This window comes from Ranitomeya variabilis, chromosome 5 (genome assembly GCF_051348905.1).
Source record: "Ranitomeya variabilis isolate aRanVar5 chromosome 5, aRanVar5.hap1, whole genome shotgun sequence".
NCBI classification, from domain to species: domain Eukaryota; kingdom Metazoa; phylum Chordata; class Amphibia; order Anura; family Dendrobatidae; genus Ranitomeya; species Ranitomeya variabilis.
Window position 1 is genome coordinate 127819970 of NC_135236.1, and position 17652 is coordinate 127837621.

Genomic DNA, 17652 nt, shown 5'->3' on the forward strand with positions numbered 1-17652 from the left:
CATAGCTTACCACAAGGTGGCGCAGCACTCAGTATGAATACACGGCTTACCACAAGGTGGCGCAGCACTCAGTATGAATACATAGCTTACCACAAGGTGGCGCTGCACTCAGTATGAATACATAGCTTACCACAAGGTGGCGCTGCACTCAGTATGAATACATAGCTTACCACAAGGTGGCGCAGCACTCAGTATGAATACACGGCTTACCACAAGGTGGCGCAGCACTCAGTATGAATACATAGCTTACCACAAGGTGGCGCTGCACTCAGTATGAATACATAGCTTACCACAAGGTGGAGCTGCACTCAGTATGAACACACGGCTTACCACAAGGTGGCGCAGCACTCAGTATGAATACATAGCTTACCACAAGGTGGCGCTGCACTCAGTATGAACACACGGCTTACCACAAGGTGGCGCAGCGCACTTAATGTGATAGAACACCTACGTGTTCAGTCGCTTACTAGCTGCCCGTAGTTAACATGGCCGCCTGTTAACCGACGCTCCGTATTGACGTCAGGGAATTCCGCGCAGGGTGATGATGTGACCAGTGTCGTGACAGGTAATGTGAGTACAGCTGCCTGGATTTTGGGTGATGGGGCGGCCGAGACGGTGAGCTGGATGCAAGATGCTAAGTCGCTTGCAAGAACTTAAAAAGGAGGAAGAGACCCTGCTGAAGATTAAGGCGGCCCTGCACGATCAGCTCAACAGGTTAAAGGTCAGAGGGCAAGGGGCATTTATATGTATATAAGAGGGACAAGCAAACTTGTCACCATGCAATTCTGCCGTGGTGCCATCCAGATGTATCATAACCAGGCAGTGCCATATGGCAGCCAGAACTTATCCTGGCATGTGCCCAGCACCAGGGCTGTGGAGTCGGTGTAAAATGCTCCCACTCAGACTCCTAAAATATATAATAACTTAGGTAGAGTAGTACAGTGCAGGACATGCTGTAAATTTTCTCATAAAAATTGGGAAACTTATGAAATGTCCTATAAATGTCTGTTCTGTTCCTGATCTAAGAATCTCGGCTGTTAGTGGAGATGAATCTGTGCTGCACTTTATGTACATGCTGAGTAGTGACCAGTGCTGTGGAGTCGTAGATGAGATGAATCTGTGCTGCACTTTATGTACATGCTCAGTAGTGACCAGTGCTGTGGAGTCGTAGATGAGATGAATCTGTGCTGCACTTTATGTACATGCTCAGTAGTGACCAGTGCTGTGGAGTCGTAGATGAGATGAATCTGTGCTGCACTTTATGTACATGCTCAGTAGTGACCAGTGCTGTGGGGTCGCAGATGAGATGAATCTGTGCTGCACTTTATGTACATGCTCAGTAGTGACCAGTGCTGTGGGGTCGTAGATGAGATGAATCTGTGCTGCACTTTATGTACATGCTCAGTAGTGACCAGTGCTGTGGAGTCGTAGATGAGATGAATCTGTGCTGCACTTTATGTACATGCTCAGTAGTGACCAGTGCTGTGGGGTTGGAGAGGAGATGAATCTGTGCTGCACGTTATGTACATGCTCAGTAGTGACCAGTGCTGTGGGGTCGTAGATGAGATGAATCTGTGCTGCACTTTATGTACATGCTCAGTAGTGACCAGTGCTGTGGGGTTGTAGATTAGATGAATCTGTGCTGCACTTTATGTACATGCTCAGTAGTGACCAGTGCTGTGGGGTTGTAGATGAGATGAATCTGTGCTGCACTTTATGTACATGCTCAGTAGTGACCAGTGCTGTGGAGTCGTAGATGAGATGAATTTGTGCTGCACTTTATGTACATGCTCAGTAGAGACCAGTGCTGTGGAGTTGTAGATGAGATGAATCTGTGCTGCACTTTATGTACATGCCCAGTAGTGACCAGTGCTGTGGGGTGGTAGATGAGAAGAATCTGTGCTGCACTTTATGTACATGCTCAGTAGTGACCAGTCCTGTGGGGTCGTAGATGAGATGAATCTGTGCTGCACTTTATGTACATGCTCAGTAGTGACCAGTGCTGTGGGGTCGTAGATGAGATGAATCTGTGCTGCACTTTATGTACATGCTCAGTAGTGACCAGTGCTGTGGGGTCGTAAATGAGATGAATGTGTGCTGCACTTTATGTACATGATCAGTAGTGACCAGTGCTGTGGGGTCGTAGATTAGATGAATCTGTGCTGCACTTTATGGACATACTCAGTGTCATCTGCCGGGGAGCCCAAGTTCAATACTGTGTGGCATGTGTATATGTATATATCCAATATATAATGTGTTTGTGTGTATTAGCTACTGCCTGATAATGACGTCCCACCCCACATTAGTTACCGCCCATGTGAGGATCGTAGTCGGGCAATAAGAGGGTCTGAACAGCACGCGGAGCATTGAGACCATATAATCCACCAGCATCTTGTTCTCTAGGTTGAGGAGCTGGCTCTTCAGTCCATGATAAATGCCGGAGAGGAGCAGGATCAGCAGTCGCAGGGTGCAATGCCAGAGGCGGTGAGTACGTGACACATTCAGCTCCGTTTCTAAGTAGTGTTGAGCGAGTATACTCGTTGCTCGGGTTTTCCTGAGCACGCTCGGGTGATCTCCTAGTATTTATGACTTCTCGGAGATTGTTTTCCTTGCCTCAGCTGGATTATTTGCGGCTACTAGACAGCTTGATTACATGTGGGGATTCCCCAGCAACCAGGCAACCCCCTTATGTATTCAGCCTGGCTAGCAGCCGTAAATCATCCAGCTGAGGCAAGGAAAAGTAAATCTCTGAGCAGTCATAAATACTCAGGAGACCACCCAAGCGAGCAACGAGTATATTCGCTCATCACTATTTCTAAGGCTTAATTCAGACATCAGTGAATCATGAACTAGTTCTATCAGTGTTTTTATGGATAGAATACATACACATTATACAGTAGTCTGTGGGGCGGTTCACATGTTTGTGCTTGACTGACAGTTTGCAAAAAAAAAAAAATCAGACACATGCCCATCTTTTAACCAAGTCACAGATAAATATCACCCGTACGTGTCTATGGATCTGTGAAAATCATGAACAGCACTTGAATGGCGGGGTCGGCGTTAGGGTAAGGAGACACACTGGACATCTGCCCAGAGCCCCCATTCCCCCGGGGCCACCAGCCAGTGGCATGGCACTATGGGGCCTGTGAGTAAGGGGGGCCCGATACTAGCATCTCCTGCCAGACATCGCATTATGGTATATTTACTATATGTAGATGGAGGACTATGGGGAGTGCATTATACTGTATGGAGGGCTATGGGGAGTGCATTATACTATATGAAATTGGAGGACTATGGGGGCTACATTGCACTATACGGAACTGGAGGACTATGGGGGCTACATTGCACTATATGGAACTGGAGGACTATGGGGCTACATTGCACTATACGGAACTGGAGGACTATGGGGAGTGCATTCTGCTATATGAAGGACTATGGGGTGTGCATTACACTGTATGGATGGCTTTGGGGATTATATTATACTGCATGGAGGACTATGGGGCTGAAAAACCCAAAACAGATATAAATGGAATCCTAGACTACAAAACCAAACCACAACACAAGGATTCCTAAAATATAACTTTTAATATATAAAGTTAAAATAACAAAGTTCTAAAATTGTGGCTTGTTTAAGCCAGTATAAAAATCATTATTATTGGCAACACTTCGCCTGGTGAAAACTGCAGATGTGCTGCATAAGTGAAAATCACTGATGGCAAAAACTAACACTGACCAAACACGGATTAAACTCTCATTGAAATCACTGATGGACAACAGTCTTTGTTTTAACCTGCGAGAAAAATTCTATATTTATATGTCTTGCTCATGTGATGGCGCTCTCCTTTAGGCATTCCTCTTATGTTGAAGTTCCGTTCAGATCACCCATAATGCCATATGCTGGCTGGGATGGATGGGGGTCACTGCCGTCTCAGTGAGGGGCTGGTCAGGGGAAATTCCTTTTAACAGAAATGGTGTAACTGATTCTGGTTTATTGGCCTCCATCCTTACACATGCCTTTTTAGTTCTGCTCATACATTTTCTGAAGGAGTGGGGTCAGAACCTTGTGATGGCCATCCCGGTGACCAGAAAATTGCCCACATGAAAAATGCCCACAGGAAAATTACCCACACAGAAATTTACCCACATGGAAAATTGCCCACATGGACAATTGCATCATCACAAAGTTTCAGATCCATGATATTTGAGGTGCAAGGTGACGAATGCCCACAGAAAATTGCCCACAGGCTGAATTATAGGTTAAATGCTCTGTAGGACAGAGGGATAGTGTATACATGAGATGCTCTGCAGGGCAGAAGAATAGTACATAATTATAGGTGAGATGCTCTGCAGGACAGAGAATAGCAAAGAGATATAGGTTAAATGCTCCGCAGGACAGGGGGATAGTATGCAGGTATACATGAGATGCTCTGCAGGGCAGAAGAATAATAAAGAATTAGAGGTGAGTTGCTCTGCAGGATAGAGAATAGCAAAGATCATAGGTTAAATGCTCTGCAGGACAGGGGGATAGTATGCAGGTATACGTGAGATGCTCTGCAGAACAGAGAATAGTATAGAATTATAGGTGAGATGTTCTGCAGCACAGAAGAATGTCAGCAAAAAATTAAGACGTTAGTCGAAACGCGTCAGAAGAACACTGCCATGTGTGCATAATGCTGTAAGAAATTATAACTTATTTACAAGTGGTGTACCATAGGATACAACCCTTTAAATTTAGTGATTTTACTACATTCCTGCTGGATTCATCGATTTTTCCGTGGAACAAGTTTATTAAGGACAGTTTATTAAGGAGGTCTAATAACAACAATAACTTAAGTTTATTAAGCAATCATTGCACACCTGCAAATAGCTGCCGGGTGATGGTCCTTGACTTCCATGGGCTCCATTGAAATACAATGCAGCAAAGAAAATGCAGAATGGATTTCAACAAAGGTCTCTGGGCCCAGTTTACTTCTCCAGGTTCTACAGGTTCGGTTTACTCATCCCTAGTCCCAGAGTACGGGTTCTGTTGTTAGGAGTTATCATTGCACTGTGCTAACAATAATTCTACTCTCATTGTGGTGTGTCTGGGCCTAGAGACCCTTAGACTATGTTCACACGCTGCGGATTTTGCTGCAGTACAATGTACTGTACAAAGCACATGCTGCGGAAAAAAATGCGCAGAAATTCTTTGTGCGGAATTCGCAGCGGTTTTACACCTGCTCCATAATAGAAAACCGCAGTGGAATCTGCACAAAAACCACGGTAATTCCGCAGTAAATCCACAATAAATCCGCTGCAGATTTATCAAATCCGCTGCAGAAAAATCCACAGAGGACCATTCTGTGTGCACATACCCTTATTCAAATCCACTCTGCATTTCCTTCCATCCTATGCCTGCACCTGCAGTATATGTGTATGATACATAACTAGGTAGGGTCTGTTCACTCTGCTATGTGCACACGTAGGAAATGTGGTGCAGAATTTTCTGCACTAAATCTGCATCTGCAGATTTGATGCAGTTTCTGTGCAGTTTCTATGCAGTTTCTGCGCAGATTCTATGCAGTTTCTGTGCAGTTTCTATGCAGATTCTATGCAGATTCTATGCAGTTTCTGTGCAGTTTCTGTGCAGTTTCTGTGCAGTTTCTGTGCAGTTTCTGTGCAGTTTCTGTGCAGTACAATGTAAATCAATGGGAAAAACAAAAAGCTGTGCACATGGTGCAGAAAAATATGCAGCAGAAACGCTGCAGAACTGCACAAAAGAAGCGACGTGCACTTCTTTGAAATCTGCAGCGTTTCTGCGCAGATTTTTCTGCACCATGTGCACAGCTTTTTGTTTTTCCCATTGATTTACATTGTACTGTAAATCACAGTGCAGTTCTGCAGCGTTTCTGCAGCAGAAAAATCTGCTGCAGTTCTGCACCAATTCTGCACTAAATCTGCATCGTGTGCACATACCCTTTCTCTTGGCAGTCATACGTGGACAGGGAAGGAAGTGCAGGCCCCAGATTCACTGCCACTGAAGTCAATGGCAGAGCGGAGCAGCTATGGCACTTCTGCTCTTCTGACAGATTCTGACAGAATCTCACCTTTCTGCGGTGCCTTCTGGGCTTCCAGGACCAACTATCTCAGCCAGCAGCACCCTGCTTTTGGTGGGTACCCACTGAGATGATAATGTATTAGATCTGACCTGCAGTCCCATGTAACTCCACAGATAACAGTGATTCTTTTGTGTGTACTGATAGCAGTGATGGCTCCTCTGGATCACACTGCTGCTGGTTCTGCATGTGCTGCTGTTTTGGGCTGGTGGGAGGAGTAAGGCAGAATCAGTGAGAGAGGAGAGCAGACTAGATCTATCTATTGCTGAGAATGACAGACTGCTACAAACCACAGATCTTCAGCATGTTTGCAGTTTTGCACTAGGTCAGCTGTAAATCACAAGTTGATCACACATCATGTGAACATCCTCACCTTTCACCTCAAATATCATAGATCTGAAACTTTGTGATGTGCAATTGGCAATTTTCCGTGTGGGCAAATTTCCGTGTGGGCATTTTTCAGGGAACCGGCCATCCCATCTTCATTTTATTACTTGTCATCAAAATGTAATGTTCTTTTCTCTAATCACCTACCACGACGGCATACGAATTAGCGCCGTCGTGGAAGGTTCCTAGAAACCGAATTACCGGTAAGTCTAATTCTATTTTTCAACTGGCATAAATGTCGCTGTTCTCCTGAATCTGGTGTTGGGTTTTCTTTTGTTCTACGATCCTGAGATATGACCCCTCTTCCCTGTATATAAATCTCGTCTATTAAACCAAATACCACATACAATAGTCCAGACGAGAATGAATACAAGCTAAAGTAAGAGATTTTGCAGAGTCGAAATAAAGAAAAAGTCAAATTCTAGAAATGTTTTTGAGGTGTAGTTGACAAGAGCTTTTGTGATGCCATGCTAGCCTAAATATCTTCTGCATATATTGTTGTTAGAGGAAGCTTAGATGTTTACTATGAGCATACCAGTATACAGAGGAACTGGTGATGTGTAGAGATGGGTGAACCCCTGAATGTTCGGGTTCGGACTAACAGTTAAAAAAAAAAAAGTTTGGTTCAGGTAACAGACCCCAAACACTATTTAATTGAATGGGAGGCCTGAACATCCAGTGTTTCCCCCGTCTTATAGATGCCTCTCTATTACTAAGCCGTGGGATTGATGTCACAGGACAATACAAATATGAACGCCCATTGCCACTGCACAGAGCAAGTGGGAAGAGCCGAGCAAAGCACATGAATTGGCTTATCTAATAGAGACGCCTTTTCTGGGCATCTGCAGGCTGCTATTATTAGGCTGTGGGGGGCCAATATCCATGGCCCCTTACCAGCCTGAGAATTCCAGCCCCCAACTGTCTGCTTTAGCTTGGCTAGTTATCCAAAGTGGGGGCACACCACGCAGTTTAAAAAAAAAAAAAAAAAAAAAAAATGTATTTAAATAATTAAAAAATACAGCGTGAAGACCCTTCTATTAGTGATAGCCAGCATTGCAGCCCACAGCTGTCAGTTTTGCTTGTCTGGTTATCAAAAATACAGGGGAACACACAGTTTTCTTTACAAATTTTTATTTTATTTAGAACACAGGCGCTGCTTCTCTCACTGATTAGCGGCAGCAGGCGTAGGCTGATGGGAGTAATAGTCCCATCAGCTGATGTCAGTGACCGGAGGTAAACTTTTTACCTTCGATCACACCTGCGGGCTCACACTGTCATCTGACAGCTTGGGAGCCACAGCTCTCTGATCGGCGGTAAGGAGTTTACCCCTGAACAGAGGCAGTGTTTACCGCGCTGCATGACAGTGCAAGAAACACCCAATGTTTGGTGGGGCCGAACCCGAACAGTAAAATGGGCTTGTTGGTGTTCGCGGTCCATGCCCGAACAGTAGGTGTTTGGTATGGACCACAAAATTTACTGTTCTGGTTCGCCCATTTATAGTTGTCTATGCTGACAACACATCAGCAGAACTTGGATCTCAGCAAAAAGCGGCTGCTATTCCGCAGCACAGGAATAACGTTTTTTTAATATGGGTATTTTGAAGGGAGAGGGTAATGCACTGCAAAAATGCCTTCTCTTTTACAGGGGGTCTGGCACATACTTTTTGCACAGTACACCAATAACTGGTCACAGCCGGAAGGTGCAGTTAGTCTTCTTTTAAGGGTCTTTGCACACGCTGCGGATTCCATTGCGGAATTTTCCGCAGCTGATTTGATAAATCCGCAGTGCAAAACCGCTGCGTTTTTTACTGCGGATTTATCGCGGTTTCTATTGCGGTTCCCTCTGCAGGTTTTCACCTGCAGATTTCTATTGGAGCAGGTATAAACCCGCAGCGGAATCCGCACAAAGAATTGACATGCTGCGGAATATAAACCGCTTTCCGCACATTTTTTTCTGCAGCATGTGCACTGCGCATTTCATTTCCCATAGGTTTACATTGTACTGTTAACTCATGGGAAACCGCTGTGGACCCGCAGCTGCAGAAACGCTGCGGTTCCGCAGCGTGTGCACATACCCCAACAACCCCAGTTTTTCTCCTTCGCCTCATTGGGGAACACAGACCGTGGGTGTTATGCTGCTGACACTAAGTTAACACAAAAAGTGATCTCCTCCCCTGCAGTATACTCCTTCCTGCTGGATCCCAGAGAACCAGTTCTTGCTTAGTGTCCGTAGGAGGCACATGGACGGGTCTGCTATTCAGACCAAAACCTCTTATTTTACTTTTACAATTTTTACATTTTTTTTATTTTATTTTTTACAATGGACGAAGGGGCAACGGATCCTTTCAAGGCTCCGATCTCTTCGAACCATCAACAGGCGAGCATAGAGTGTCTCCTCTCCTGAGACGTGGGATGCCACGCCTGAACTGATTCCTAGGGGCGATGGGTCCCCACATCTTCAACAGACAAGCACATATTCTCTTCCGCAACCAGGCCTATTGCCGGACATTCACCCCTGTCCCATCCTAGGTGATTAACCCTTTGGATGTACAGAGGCCCACCTCGTGGCGTCCGAGCAGCCACCAGCACTGTTAAACAGATGGTACAAGGAGGCGGATGGTCCCTCTCCACTTCCCTCCTAAATGGATGGTGGATTGAGGGTTTCCCCCCCTATGCCTGCACCGTCCAAACCAGCAGCAGCGCAGGAGGACTGTCAGCAAGCTGCCTTACCTGCCACCCAGCAGCCTCTCCGGGTAAGTGTCGGGGTTGGAGGGCTCCTTTCAGGCGGTCTGGGGCGGCGCTGGGTAAGGGGGACCCATTCTCATTCCGGGGGGCGCGCATTGGCCCCTTCCTGCATCGGCGCCGGCCAGCGCCACAAATTTAGTCCCCGGCTAAGGCACAGCGGTCCTGGTGCTTCTCACACAGCACGAGAAGCGCCTCTCAAATCTCGGGGCCCATCTTTCTCCCCCAGACCGCCTCCCCACTATCTGCCATCAGGACGGAGGCAGCAGGTGTCACGCAGGGTCCACGCAGTCGGAGTAACGCAGGAGGAGCAGGGACACAGACCTGGGTAAGGGTGCGCTGGATTTTACAGATTGTGATCCTCCTCCCTGCTGTAACCCCTTCATTTCTCAGCAGCCCCTAATATTATAGGGCCACATAGAAGGGTACATCATGTCGCAGCCTAAGGCATCAAAAAAGTCTAACAAGACTATAGCTATATTCTTTACTTCATGCTCCTCTGCTGACAATCTGCGTTTCCTAAGGCTCAGAGTTCGCTGCTCTGCAATGCCTGTGACCTCAACTGCGCTCAGGAGCCCAGTGTATGTAGTCCCCCTGAGTGGGCTTCGCCACTGTCTCAATCCATGGCTTCGCTGGCCAAAGTGATTGAATCCCTCCGTGATCCTTCGGGGGACCAGAGAGTTTGTAGGACTGATGTAGTCGGATCCTCCCCAAGCCGGGAGCAGTCAGTTAGCAGGGGCCGAAAGAAAACATCAGTAGAACGTCTCCTGAACAGACACGTGCCTTGTCGCCTTACAGCTCTCCCTCTCCAGAGTTCAGTAGCGAACACAAATCTAACTGCGAATCTGATGGTTCCTTAGATCCGGATTCGCCAGACTTTCAGAAGACAGTAGATTCGCTGATTGAGGCAGTCAGCCAGGCTTTAAAGTTCAGGGAAGATTCCGGATCAGGCCGTGTTCATTAACCCCTTCAAGACGTAGCCCTTTTTCGTTTTGCGTTTTTCGCTTTCCTCCTTCCCAGAGCCATAACTTTTTTTATTTTTCCGTCAATATGGCCATGTGAGGGCTTATTTTTTGCGGGACCAGTTGTACTTTTGAACGACACCATTGGTTTTACCACATCTTGTACTAGAACATGGGAAAAAAATTCCAAGTGTGGTGAAATTGCAAAAGAAGTACAATCCCACACTTGTTTTTTTGTTTGGCTTTTTTTGCTAGGTTCACTAATTGCTAAAACTGACTTGCCATTGTGATTCTCCACGTCATTACGAGTTCATACGTCTGTTATTTTTTTTATCAAAGTAATGAAAAAAAATTCCAAACTTTCCTAAAAAAAAAAAAAATTGCGCTATTTTCCGATACCCGTAGCATTTCCATTTTTCGGGATCTCAGGTCGGGTGAGGGCTTATGTTTTGCGTGCTGAGCGGACATTTTTAATGATACCACTTTTGTGCAGATATGTCCTTTGATCGCCCGTTATTGCATTTTAATGCAATGTCGCGGCGACCAAAAAAAGTAATTCTGGCGTCTTTAATTTTTTTCTCGCTACGCCGTTTAGCGATCAGGTTAATCCTTTTTTTTTTAATTGATAGATCGGGCGATTCTGAACGCGGCGATACCAAATATGTGTATGTTTCCCCCTCACCAGAGATTCCTGCGCTTCGCCATTCACGACCAGCATTTCCAATTCACGGCCTTGCTACTGGCCCCAGAGTGTTCACAAAGGTCATGGCGGCCGTCATCTCAATCCTGCACTCTCGGGGCGTGATCGTTCTGCCCTATCTGGACGACCTACTGATCAAAGGTCTGTCCACGACTGCGTGAAGTCCGTTTGAATTACTTGCGATACCCTTTCTCGCCTGGGATGGCTGATAAACTTAAGCAAATCCTCTCCGGTCCCAGCCCAGCAGATTTCCTTTCTAGGAATGTCTCTGGACTCATCTTGGGGGTTGGTAATTCTCCCTCCAGATAAGGTCTTAGCCCTTCAACAAGGAGCCCGAGCGTTTCGTCAGTCTCACCCTCACTCCATCTGGTTTGCAATGAGGGTACTAGGAAAGATGGTGGCTGCAATGGAGGCGGCCCCTTTGCGCAACTGCACCTTCGTCCCCTACTACATGCCCTTCTGGCAGCTTGGGACAGAAACCCTTTCTCCCTCGACCGAAGGTGCCGCTTATCCCTGCAGGTCAGACAGACTCTCAGGTGGTGGGACATTGAACTCTTCCCTCAACCGGGGAAGTCTTTTCTACCCATTCAATAGCTAGTGGTGACTACCTATGCCAGTCTTTCGGGCTGGGGAGCAGTCTTCCGCCACCACACTGCTCAGGGCTGCTGGTCAATTCAGGAATCGAGGCTACCAATCAACGTTCTGGAGATCCATGCTATTCGACTGGCTCTGAAGCACTTACATCATCTTCTGGTGGGTCACCCCATCCAATCAGACGTCACGGCTGTGGCATACATCAATCATCAGGGGGGTACCCGCAGCAGGGCGGCTATGTCCGAGGTAACTCACGTCCTTCAATGGACAGAGAACAACCACTCGATGTCATAGGGGCACATTCTAGGAATGGAAAACTGGACGGCAGACTTCCTCAGCGGTCAAGGTCTCACTTCGAGGGAGTGGGAGCTCCATCAGGAAGTCTTCTCCCAGATCGGTCTTTGCTGGGGGATCCCAGATGTGGACTTCATGGCGTCCTGACTGAATGCCAAGGTTCCCAAGTTTATAGCGAGGTCTCGAGATCCAAGAGCAATCGGTGTTGACGCTCTGGTTCTTTCATGGCGCCAATTCCGCCTTCCGTACACTTTTCCTCCTCTACCGTTACTCCCCAGAGTAATCAAGAAAATCAAGGCGGAAGGAGTACCAGTGATGTTGGTTGCTCCTGATTGGCCTTGCGCGCGTGGTTCGCAGAGTTGGTACACCTCGTAGCTGACATACCCTGGAGACTGCTCGATCGGCCAGATCTGCTCTCCCAGGGCCCCACCTACCACCAGAACTCAGGGGCCCTGTGTTTAATGACGTGGCCATTGAATCCTGGGTTTTCTCAATATGTCATTTCCACCATGGTTAGTGCTCTTAAACCCTCATCGGCTCGCATCTATCATCGTACCTGGAAGACATTTTTTGCTCGGTGCAAGGATCGTGGTCTGTCTCCTCGTTTTCTCAGTTCTCACAATTTTAGAGTTCCTACAGGCCGGTCTGGACTCCGGGCTGGCACTCAGCTCTCTCAAGGGCCAAATCTCCGCTCTACCGGTCTTATTTCAGAGACGCATTGCGTCAAGACTTTCAGGTTAAGACTTTTCGTCAAGGGGTGTCACATGTCGCTCCTCCCTATCGCATGCCTTTAGAGCCTTGGGACTTCAACTTGGTGCTAAGTGCCCTTCAGGAACCTCCCTTTGAACCGCTTCAGACATTTCGCTGATCTTTCTATGCTGGAAGGTTGTCTTTCTTGTGGTGATCAGAAGGGTTTCGGAATTAGCCGCCTTATCTTCCATCAGGACAAGGTTATCCTCAGGCCATTGCCATCCTTTTTGACAAAGGTCGTTTCGTCCTTCCATCTTAACGAGGACATTGTTCCTTTTTGTTCAGCCCCTATTCATAGGGTTGAAAAAGCTCTCCACACTCTGGACCTGGTCAGAGCTCTGTGAAGGTACGTCTCAAAGACAGCATCCTTCAGAAGAACAGATGCTCTGTTTGATCTCCCGGAAGGTCCTTGCCGCTTCTAAGGCCATGATAGCCAGGTGGATTCGTTCCACCATCCAAGAGTCATACCGAGTCAGAAGTCAGCCCATCCCAACGAGGATCAAAGCACACTCCACTCGAGCGGTGGGGATTTCTTGGGCCATTCGGCATCAGGCGACAGTAGAGCAGGTTTGTAAAGCTGTGACTTGGTCCAGTTTACATACCTTCACAAAGCACTATAATATTCACTCTCAGGCTTCAGCGGATATGAGTCTGGGCAGAAGAATTCTGTAGGCAGGGGTAGCGCACATCTAGATAGTTGTTGCATGAAGCCTAATCCTTTGTTGTTTTCCCACCCAGGAACTGCTTTGGGACGTCCCATGGACTGTGTCCCCTAATGAGGCGAAGGAGTAACAGGGATTTGTGTACTCACTGTAAAATCCTTTTCTCCGAGCCACTCATTGGGGTACACAGCACCCACCCTGTTGGCCTATCGGCTTATACGATTTTTGCCTTTTCTTTTAAGTTCACATGTTGTACTCTTCTATGTCCTCACTATTTGTTCTTACTGCTTTTGCACCAAACTGGTTCTCTGGGAGCCAGCACAAGGGTGTATACTGCAGAGGAGGAGCTAACTTTTTTTGAGTTAACTTAGTGTCAGCCTCCTAGTGGCAAGCAGCATACAACCCATGGTATGTGTCCCCCAATGAGTGGCACGGAGAAAAGGATTTTACAGTGAGTACACAAAAATCCCTGTTTTTACTACTTGCGATATCGGTGGTATATTGGACAAGAAGTAGATGACATATGTAAATTATCATTTTTCTTTTCTAATAAAAAAAAAATGCAGGATTCTATGAACGTGGATGATGAAGCTGCGATAAACAAGATGGAGTTGCAACTTAGCACAGTGGCATACAATGAGGAGGAAGAGGAGGAGGAGGAAGAGGAGGAGGAGGAAGAAGATGATGATTCGGACAATTAGAAGATGACCCCAGAAATGAACTGACTGTATACGCAGTGGTTGCAGATCATGTTCTGTCAACCACAGGGTCAATGATTGCAGTATATTATCTCGCATGTATTCCGTTTTAACTCTTTTTGCCCGTCAGTCTCACATCTTATCGTTCGTAAAGGGAAAAACAATCTTTTAAAAGCAATTTTAAGTCCTAACAATCATTGAATCCTTAAATGAAGCAGGTGCAGCATTCATCCAGGACATGAATGAATTTGCAGGAGACGCCCCCTCCAGCAACATCTCCGGACTCGTAGAGTTTCTGCTTTACAAGGATGTGGTCTGCAAGTGCGACCATTAGACATACAGAAACCTACAGTACAATTATCTACCCATTGACGAGAAAGATTTGCTATAGTTGAGGGCATTGTAGATTGCACTGAAACTTATCGCTGTGAGTATGCCAAGCATGGTTAGGTGCTATGACTCCGTGCATCTTGGGGGCTGCCATCTGTAGGGCAAGCCGATCAAGGTTCACATTCATTTATGTTCAATGTTTCTTGTGTCTCCATATGCATTACATAAAGCGCAATCTGTAGCAAAGGACCAATGGCTCCTGTGGTTGTAAATACATATCTAACAAATGTGCAGGCCAATAGACGGGTACGAATATACAGCACCAAGACCTAAAGCTGTGCACGGTCAATAAATGTGTATAAGGATTCTTGTGTGTGCAATGATGAATTCTCCTCAATAAAAGGTATTACTCCTAAACTAGGAATGACGACATCAATCTAATTTAATTCAGACCATAATTATTTTAGTTGTTCTGTATGGGATTGAGAAAAGATAAATTGATAGCATTTCTTATTGTGACAACTAGAGGGAGAAAGAGTGGCTTTCGAATCTCAAAGTTGGGCTGTGAATTTCTGGGTATTTTTGTGCATTTATGTAGGGTATATAGAGCTGGATTACTACCACCATGACAGTCATCACAGGTCCAACCTTAATAAACGAGTAATTATGCACCATTTGTGACATGCACTAGGACCGATATGCACCAAATTTGCAAATGGAAAATCCACTGCATAGTAGGTAAAAGCAAAGTGGATGAGATTATAAGCCTTATCCACATGCTGCAGACAAAAACCTATGCATTACATATTTTTATATCTGCATTAAGGGGTGAAATGTGGCACATCCGCAGGATTTTTTCAACAAGATCCTCAGCAGCTGTTGGTGGGGCAGATCCATGTTTTGTGGACATACCCATCCTCTGCAGCACTGTGCAAGCACTAAGATGTATGCAAACATTTAATATATGAAATTTGGACTGCATTACTGCTATATATAATATACTTATACAATAAAGCTATGTGGCGCATAAATTGGCCAATTCATGAGAGCCAACCAGTCACCACTTCTAATAGTATACTACAAAAAACGGTTTAGCACCTCCAGACAGAATAGAGCAATTGTGAACAGGTGCAAGCCACTATGTCTGCATATACAGCAGTAAAGCAGGCCAAATTTCATATAAATTCTAAGTGACATATTCAGTGTTTGCATACATCTATCACACTCAGAGGCTGCTGTATACTTTTATTTGTATAGTATGCAGGCTGCAGCTTGCACATGCTCACACTTGCTGTGTTCAGTTTTTGCAGCAATCTACCTCCGTATTACAGTTATGAAATTTGTCTATGGCACTATATATATATATTTTTAATACATTTCTCAAAAAATATACAGGTAAATTTATATAGTCTTGAGATCTCTTTAAAGAGCACGTTTAAAGTGTCCAATTTTTGCCATTTGTCATGTTGACATGTTCCCTTTAAAGGGAATGTTTTGTCAGAAAATTATCTTTTTGTTTAAATCGGGTTTGTGTGTTAAACATTTACCCAAATTTTTATTTAAAAAAAAAAAAAAAGTAATCTTGTAGTTTTTACAATGGCCACTGGGGCTTTTTCCAGTTTCTGATGACACATTCCCTTTTTAGGGGGATTCCGGTAAGAAGTTATCACTTATCCACAGGATGGGTGATCAATTCTAGATTGCTTGGGGTCTGAACACTTAGCAGAACAGGGGGTGGGGGACACCTCTCCCCAAATTGAATGGAGCAGAAGTCCAGCACATTTACATCCACAACATTCATTATCCATGGGACTGCTGGAAATGGCCAAGAGTAAATGGAGGAGCATTGTGTATACTGGTCAATAATTCTCCGTTCTGCTGACCAGTGGGGGTGCCGCCAATCAAGACGTTATCACCTAACCTGTAGAAAGCCCGTTTAATTACTCTAGCTGAACAATTCTTGATATGATCTCGGATTGATAACTCACAGGACAGTAGCTTGTTACAGATTCGCTCAGACAAGAGTCTTTGTCATCGGTTTATTGTAGCCAAAGATAATACATCTGAGTATTCAAGAGGTACAGGTTATAAGGACTGAAGGCTTCTCATGAACCAGGCGCTGGCACCAGCCTCCCCGTCATCACCTCGGAGTGTAAGAAGCAGCTTACGTACACTCAGAGCAGGATAATAATGAGGATTAGAAGCCCGACACAGCAGAAGGAATCAGAGCCATCACATCACATCACATAGAAAATAAATATGAAAAGTCAGGGCAGGTGAAGAGGTGCAGGCAGCGGAACGACTGCTGGATACACGTCCCCTCCTCTACCGGAGCTACATGCAAAGGGATCATTTAATGCTATAGGTTTGTCATAGCTCGACTGAAATGCTCCAACAAAAAGGACTCCACTGACATGGAGTACTGTGGCGAATCTGAAATGTAATATATTATCAGGGACCATATTAAAAAGAAGTGGTGTGTACCAAGAGAGATTAAGGGCAGTAACCGCTTCCATGCTCCGGCAGAGAGGAGCGATTTCCAGAAACAAGGCAAATTCCTAGGCGGTGGCAGGCTCTGGGTTATGGCTTTGGATGCTGGTTTTATTGCGGACAGCTACCCGCATGGCTCAGATCTCCCGACAGCTCAGGGTACTGGCTGACAGTGTGGGATTATATTCTTACCAGTCTCAGATGGGACCAATTTCAGCTGTCACGAGCAATAATATGAAGAAAAATACTTTATTTTAGAGAAATATATGTAGATAACTGGTACAAAATAGACATTTGTATCTTTATCGGTTCAAACTGATTTAAAACTCCCAAGACTTGCAGAAATAAGAGTAAAATTAATATTCTAGATCTTGGCTGAAATTGGTCCCATATAGGACTGAGCCATTGAACCCTGTGATAGGAAATTGAAATGAACAGTTCGCTCCCCTCCTAAACAAAAGACTGGAATAATTCTCCATGGACTGAAATCATCAAGTGTATCACAAAGCATCACAGGATAGAAGCAGGGATCCTACGGCAGGTAAAGGCCACAGGAGACACTGGGATACATCTATGCTTGACCCACACCCTCCGGTGAATGGAGGGTGCAGGGAGTGAATAGAAACCGTTTATTTTTCTGCAGCGATCCCTGCAGGATGGCAGAAGCGGGACATGTTGGCGGTAGCACTCTGCCTGGACCAGCTTCTTCTCTCATGTCCCTCACACACCGGCCGCATGAGTGGGGGTGCTGGGCTGTTTCAGGCCCATAGTAGAGCACAGCCACCCGGCAAAGTCCACCTCTTCCTGCTCTGACGTCTTAATGAAGCTGTGAACCTGAAAGAAAAAGATGACGTAGGTTACTAACAGAAAAAAAAATGATGAGTTCCAATATGTGTAGAAAGATTCTGCTTAATTTCACAGATCACAATGTTGACATTTGTAAAAACAG

At 45.6% G+C, this 17652-nt stretch overlaps 2 protein-coding genes across 2 annotated transcripts in view; one reads left to right on the top strand and one right to left on the bottom strand.

The window, feature by feature from the left end:
- Positions 1-530: 530 nt before the first annotated feature.
- SNAPC5 (small nuclear RNA activating complex polypeptide 5) lies at positions 531-14637 on the top strand. The gene is made up of 3 exons (XM_077263265.1): positions 531-721; positions 2404-2484; positions 13752-14637. The coding sequence occupies exons 1-3, from the start codon at positions 632-634 to the stop codon at positions 13884-13886; spliced, it is 306 nt and encodes a 101-aa protein (XP_077119380.1). The 5' UTR covers positions 531-631; the 3' UTR covers positions 13887-14637.
- Positions 14638-16238: 1601 nt separating this feature from the next.
- The window catches only part of MAP2K1 (mitogen-activated protein kinase kinase 1), a 63015-nt gene continuing 61601 nt past the window's right edge, over positions 16239-17652 (bottom strand). Inside the window, exon 11 of the mRNA XM_077263264.1 lies at positions 16239-17537. Coding sequence (XP_077119379.1) covers positions 17424-17537 — 114 coding nt within the window. The 3' untranslated portion in view covers positions 16239-17423. The remainder of the gene's footprint in view (positions 17538-17652) is intronic.